Source organism: Elaeis guineensis, chromosome 14, assembly GCF_000442705.2.
Source record: "Elaeis guineensis isolate ETL-2024a chromosome 14, EG11, whole genome shotgun sequence".
Lineage (NCBI taxonomy): Eukaryota > Viridiplantae > Streptophyta > Magnoliopsida > Arecales > Arecaceae > Elaeis > Elaeis guineensis.
The window spans coordinates 65,560,149-65,567,389 of NC_026006.2; the positions used below are offsets into that span (position 1 = coordinate 65,560,149).

At 44.7% G+C, this 7,241-nt stretch overlaps 1 protein-coding gene across 1 annotated transcript; it reads left to right on the plus strand.

The window, feature by feature from the left end:
* The first annotated feature begins 1,121 nt into the window (after positions 1–1,121).
* LOC105034174 (salt stress-induced hydrophobic peptide ESI3) lies at positions 1,122–1,738 on the plus strand. Its single transcript, XM_019846899.3, has 2 exons — positions 1,122–1,318; positions 1,506–1,738. The coding sequence occupies exons 1-2, from the start codon at positions 1,238–1,240 to the stop codon at positions 1,587–1,589; spliced, it is 165 nt and encodes a 54-aa protein (XP_019702458.1). The 5' UTR covers positions 1,122–1,237; the 3' UTR covers positions 1,590–1,738.
* The last annotated feature ends 5,503 nt before the right edge of the window (positions 1,739–7,241 follow it).

Genomic DNA, 7,241 nt, shown 5'->3' on the forward strand with positions numbered 1-7,241 from the left:
GTTGAACAAACAGCCAGCATTTATCATGTTGCTTGAATCATACGGGACCATTCTACCCAAAAAATCATTCATGACCACTCTAAATCTATTATTAAGTTGGAATTACTATTTAGACCCAATACGGGGTAAAATGGACTGATGGAGAAAAAAATACGCTGCTTCATCGGATTAGGCCATACATCGCAATAAATAAGAGGACGGATATTTAATGCAGTTCATTTTTTTTTCAAATTATTTTGATCAAAATATCATTTCCTACTGAATATTATGACGTCCCTGTACTGTTTATGACATCTTGTTGCTTTTTCATATGATGTAATAAGATGTAATAATGACGTCATGTTATTTTTTATGACATCCTCATAATTATATATAAGATACAATATAATGTTATATGATGCAACAAGATGTCATATTATTATTATGATATTTTGTTATTTTTTATAATATCTTGATAATTATTTACATGATGTAATAAGATGTTATACCATTATTATGCATCCTATTATTTTTTATAACATTCCAATAAATGTATATAATATACAACACGATGTTATACCATTATTACAATATCCTGTTATTTTTTATGATATTTTGATAATTATTTATAGGATATAATAAAATATTATAAGATACAATAGAATGTCATATGATTATTATGACATTCTGTTATTTTTTATGATATTTTGATAATTATTTATATGATACAGTAAAATATTATAATATTATTATAATATTTTATTTTATATCTTAATTAAGTATAAGTAAAATAGAGTAAAAAAATGATATTTTTATTAGAAATTTTTTTAAAAAAATAATATTAAATATTTGTTTTTTGTTGATGGTGTTGTGTGGTCCCACCTAATGAAGCGGTGTATTTTCTCTTCCTAAAGGATGACGGACAAAATTTCTCCCGGACAATAACTTCAGTTTTCCGGTCTAACAGTTTGGACCGGGCTGACAATATAACGCGGTATCGGCATCCGGTCCGACCTCCAATCCATGCACTCAATCTAAAGTGGGTACGTGTCGCACAAGTGGCACACGCGTCATTCGAAGACTGCCTTCACCTGCCACGTTCCAGTTTCACAAACAAAATCCGTTAAAGCGTGAAACTACCTCCATACTCGAGAAGCTCCCAGAATTCCCGGTACCATTTCCTCTTCTCCACCAGAACCCCTCTCCTTGTTCTTATCTCGCTGTCAAAGTATAGAGCAGCAAGGATCCAATCAAAGAGATGGGATCCGAGACGTTCCTTGAAGTATTACTGGCCATACTGTTGCCACCCGTGGGAGTCTTCCTTCGTTATGGATGTGGTGTAAGCCCGTCACTTCTTTGCTTCTCTTGCTGTTTAATAGATCAAATCATTTTATCGAGTCTTTAAGTCATGAAAAGAAACATTATATATATTCTTTGATATTCTAATGTTTTATTTGATATAATACTTTAGTATATTTTTTGTTGGACGTTGACGCCATGTTTATTTTCATGATTAATTTTTGCAGGTGGAGTTTTGGATTGACCTTTTGCTGACCATATTGGGGTATATACCGGGTATTATATATGCCATATATGTGTTGGTAGGATAGTGTTATAATGAGTGGATGCATGGTACGTAGATGGAAATGTTGTTATGTCGAGTAGTAGCAGCAGGGTGGGGAAAGGAACTCGTGTATGAGTGAGCATTCCATGATCTGTTCTTTTTTCAATAATATGTCGTTTATCATCTTATTTTTAATGATTGAATTGGCCGAAAATATGAAGATCTGCAATGCTTTGCACGTTTCAAATGCACGAAATCTTAATTCTTTAATAAATTAACGTAATTTTACCAAACGCTAACAAAGACCAATTTGGGTAGCACCTGATTAATATGAAATTGAGATGAAGGATCGCATGGACGGCTTCCATTTTTAAGACAATAATTTTCTCCTTTGGCTGAAACTAATTGTCTTCCCATGGCTCATTGCTGTGATTCATGTCCGAGTGAAAGAGAGTACTCCTTGGCCAACAAAAAGTAGGTTTCTTTTATTAAGAATCACTTGCCTGTCAGCCGGACTATATTCTATGATCATACTAGACGTCTGTCACGGTCCCATTAGCTGGCTTCCTGAGATGGCACGGGTTGATGCCTTTACCGTGCCAATCCCAAGTGGACAGAGGCTTAGCGGAGCTCTGCAAGGAAAATGTATGGTTTGGTGCCCGTATAGCCAGGCCAAGCATTGGCACCAACAGACGGGTGCCAAAATGCAGCAGCACGCGGCACCATGGACGGGCGTATGCTGGGGTGTGCATAGGCAGCGCACTGGCGTCATGTTCGAGCATGCCGTGCAGCAGGGTGTGCGCGGCAAGTACTGGACGCATGCGGCAGGAGGATGTGCAAGGGGATACGCATAGTGCCGGAGGCGTGCAGCACAAGGCGCGCGCGGCAACAGGATGCGCAGGGGGATGTGCACAGTGTCGGAGGCGCGCGGCACAGAGAGCGCGCGGCAACAGGACGCGCGAGGCAACGGCACAGCAGAGCGCGTGGCATCAGCCTGCGCATGGCCGGACGCGTGCGCGCATGAGTTCGCAAGGGTGCGCAGGGTGGCACCCGAGCCTGACCTTAGGCGCGTGCAGCCTGGGCCTTGGCATGCAGTTGGACAGGATTCTGAGTTGGCCCGATAGTTGCCTTCGGTTGCTTTGGTCAGTTGCTGTCCAGCAGCAGTTTAGGAGAGTTGACAGCAGTTGACTCCCAACTCCTTGGAACAGTTGCCTTCCAAACAGATGGGACCGGTTCTGAGTTGGTTCCCAGCAGTTGGGGGAAGTTGTCTACCGCCTATATATACCCTGCTTGCTGGCTTGTAGAGGCAGGAGTGGGTAAGCGTGGGATATTTGGAGAGACTGTGGGCGGGTTTCTATTATTCAGTGTATAGTGAGAATTGGAATAAAGGAAATTTGTGATATTTTCCTTATGTGCCTTGATATCATGTCCCTTATGGGAGGAGAGTGCTGAGAGGCTGAACTAGACGTGGGTCTAGTGCCGCACAAGGTTTGAATTCTTGCAAAAATTCTGGGCGAGAATCAGCCCTGTGACAGTTGATATCAGAGCAGGTTTGTTCTAGCGAGGGGATTTTGGCCATTTGAGAGCCAAAACATTGAGCGTGAGGGTGGCGCTCATGCGAACGGGTGGTAACATGGAAGCTATCCGTGAAAGATTGTCCCGGTTGGAAGCAATGCTCGGTGTGCCTCAAACGGAAGCCGCTGAACCTTTGTGGTCGCAAGTGGAGCACTCGCTGGCCACATTGGTTCCGCTGCAAGAAGCCTTGGCAATGGCGCAGCAACAATTGGAGGAGATGCAATATGATGTCAGACTCCTCAAGACGGTGCTGCAAAACCCTTTGCGAGGTGATGCGCCCGTCAAGATGAAGGTCCCTGATCCAAAGCCTTTCAATGGCATGCAGAGTGCCAAAGATCTGGAGAATTTCTTGTGGGATATGGAGCAATACTTCAAGGCTGCGCATGCTCCTGAAGAGGAGAAAGTCTCCATCACCAGTATGTACTTGGTGGGGGATGCCAAACTCTGGTGGAGAACCAGAATGAAAGATGTTGCCAGGCCACAGATTGCTACTTGGGAGGTGCTGAAACAGGAATTGAAGGAGCAATTTCTTCCTTGCAATATAGCATGGGTTGCAAGGGACTCCCTAAAGAAGTTGAGACAGACCGGCTCGATAAGGGAGTATGTGAAGGAGTACAGCTCTCTTATGTTGGACATAAGGGATATGTTCGAGGCAGACAGGTTATTCAACTTCCTGTCTGGTCTCCAACCTTGGGCGCAATTGAAGTTGCGACGGCAAGGCATTAAGGACTTGCCCGCCGCATTGGCTGCCGCTGATGCCTTGGTGGATTTGCGAATCAGTAAGCCCAGTAATGGGTTTGCCACAAACAAACCTAAGTTTGCTGAGAAGAATCACAGGAAGAGGCCAAAGGATGTTGGTGAGAAGCGGACCAAGGATATTGATAAAGGGAAGGCTAAGGTGGAGGGTTCCCACCAAAGGAGGGATCATGCCAATCCTCATCCTGGTTGCTTCATCTGCTCTGGTCCTCATCTTGCTCGCAATTGTCCCAACAAGAGCAAGATAAGTGCCATTATTGCCAAAGATGCCTGTGATGAGTCTGATTCAGAGGCTACACACCAAGTTGCACCATTGCAATTACTTGGTGCAATTCAGACGGAGAAAGCCAAGGAATGCCCCAAACTGATGTTCGTGCGGATGGAAGTCAATGGATATCAGCTTTCAGCCATGGTGGACAGTGGTGCCACTCAAAATTTTGTGGCTGAAAGGATAGTACCCACTCTAGGCTTGAGTGTGGCGAAACACTCGAGCCGTATCAAGGCAGTCAATTTCCAAGCCCAGGCCGTGAGAGGCATGGCCTTTGACGTCCAAGTGACCATTGACGGATGGGATGGTCGCATGAACTTGATGGTGGTTCCACTAGATGACTACAACTTGATCCTTGGCAATGACTTTTTTGTCGCTGCCAAAGTGGCGATATTGCCACACTTGAATGGACTGATGATCCATGATGAGAGGAGATCTTGTTTTGTTACAGGGTGCAGCATGCTTTCGGATGCTGGTGTTCGCGAACCGAAGGTGGAAGCGGGGCCAAGTAACTTACCTTGCTGCTCTCATTGATGTGGGCCCTGATGAGACAGCAACGGTGCCAAAGGAAGTGGCTGAACTTCTGCAGGAATTCGGCGATATAATGCCTTCAGAGTTGTCAAAGGGGCTGCCGCCTCGACGTGCTGTGGACCACAAGATTGATCTTGTGCCCGGCACAAGACCTCCTGCCAAAGCTCCCTACAGAATATCGCCTAAGGAGTTGGCTGAATTAAAGAAGCAGTTGGGTGAACTGCTGGATGTGGGAAAGGTACAACCATCTAAAGCTCCTTTCGGTGCCCCTGTGTTATTTCAGGAAAAGAAAGATGGTTCTCTTAGGCTCTGTGTGGACTACAGAGGCCTGAATAAAGTCACCATTAAGAATAAGTACCCGGTGCCCCTGATATCAGATTTATTTGATCGGTTATCCAAGGCTGCATACTTCACCAAGTTGGATCTACGATCAGGTTATTGGCAAGTGAGGATTGCTGAGGGGGATGAACCAAAAACCACTATGGTTACGAGGTATGGATCTTATGAGTTCCTAGTCATGCCGTTTGGTTTGACAAATGCACCTGCAACTTTCTGCAACTTAATGAGTGATGTCTTTTATGATTATATCGATCAGTTTGTAGTTATTTATCTGGATGATATAGTCATATATAGTGGTTCTTTGGAAGAACATCAAAAGCACCTAAAGTTGGTATTCCAGCGGCTAAGGGAACACAAGCTATATGTCAAGAAGGAAAAGTGTGAATTCTGCTGCAAAGAAATCAATTTCCTTGGACATGTGGTGGGCAATGGCACAGTGAAAATGGATTGGAAGAAGGTGCAGGCCATTCTAGATTGAGAAACACCTACCAAAGTTGCCAAGTTGAGAAGTTTTTTCTTGGTTTGGCAAACTATTATCGTAAATTTGTGGCCAGATATTCAAGGAAGGCTACCCCATTGACAGATCTGTTGAGGAAGGATCAGCCATGGGATTGGACCGAAAGGTGCCAAGAGGCCTTTAAGGAATTGAAGGTGGCTGTTTCGTCGGAACCGGTGCTTAAGTTGCCTGATTTTGTGAAGCCTTTCGAAGTGCATACTGATGCCTCCGATAAAGCTGTTGGAGGTGTGCTGGTGCAAGAGGGACATCCGGTTGCTTTTGAAAGCTGGAAACTCAAGGAGGCAGAACAGTGATATTCTACCCATGAGAAAGAGATGCTGGCTGTGGTGCATTGCTTGAGGACATGGCGGGTCTACCTGTTGGGTACCAGATTTGTGGTGAAAACTGATAATGTGGCTAACACATTTTTCTTGACGCAGAAAAAGCTGTCTCCTAGACAGGCTCGGTGGCAGGAATTCTTGGCTGAATATGACTTGGAATGGGAGCATAAACCTGGGAGGCATAACCAGGTTGCTGATGCCTTGAGTAGGAAAGGCATTTTGGAAATGACTGCTGCCATTTCTTCTGTGGAAGCAGACTTCACCGACAAGATTCGGGTGGTGGCGCAGTCGGATAAAGGCTACCAAAAGTTGCTTCAACAGGTTCGGGATGGTGTGACCCGAAGATATTGGGTTGAAGATGGTCTATTGGTGGGCAAAATCAATAGACTATATGTCCCTGATGGCGGGGGACTGTGGAGAACTCATGAGGGAGTCCCATGATTCCCAATGGACGGGACACTCGGGAAGGGAACGCATGATGGCTCTCTTGTCCCGTACGTTTGTATGGGCGAAGATGGAAGAGGACATTGAGGCTTATGTTCGGTCTTGCTTGGTGTGCCAACAAGACAAAGTGGAGAGGCGCAAGGAGGCGGGTCTCCTACAACCTTTGCCAATTGCAGAAAAGCCATGGGTTTCGATATCCATGGACTTCATCAGTGGCTTTCTGAAGATGGAAGGTATGACTTCTATTATGATGGTTGTTGACTGCTTCTCCAAGTATGCTATTTTTGTCCCAGTATCGGAAGCATGTCCAGCGGAGACTGCTGCGGATTTGTTCTACCGAAATGTGGTGAAACATTTCGGGTTGCCTACAGATATCATCAGTGATAGAGATGCTCGGTTCACGGAAAGGTTTTGGACCCATCTCTTCCAATTGATGGGTTCTGAACTCAAGTTCTCCACAGCAAATCATCCTCAAATTGATGGTCAGACGGAGAGGGTGAATGCATTGCTGGAGGAGTATCTCAGACACTATGTGACAGCCAGCCAAAGGAATTGGTTGAAGCTGTTAGACACTGCTCAATTTTGCTATAATCTTCATCGATCTTCTGCAACAGGATTCAGTCCTTTTGAGTTGGCGACTGGACGCCAACCTCTTACCCCTCAAGAAGTTGCCTTGCAAAAATCTGAGGGAATCTGCCCGGCAGCCTATCGATTTGCCCGCAATCAGCAGGAAATGCTGGAAGAGGCACAGGACAGTCTCCATAAGGCAGCGAGGAGGATAAAGAAATATGCAGACAAAGGGCGCAGGCCTTTGAAATTTAATGTGGGGGATAAAGTTCTGCTGAAACTGACTCCTCAAATCTGAAAAAAGATCAACAGTAAGAAGGTACATCGAGGTCTTATTCCAAGATATGACGGGTCCTTTAAAGTGGTGAAGAAGGTGGGAAA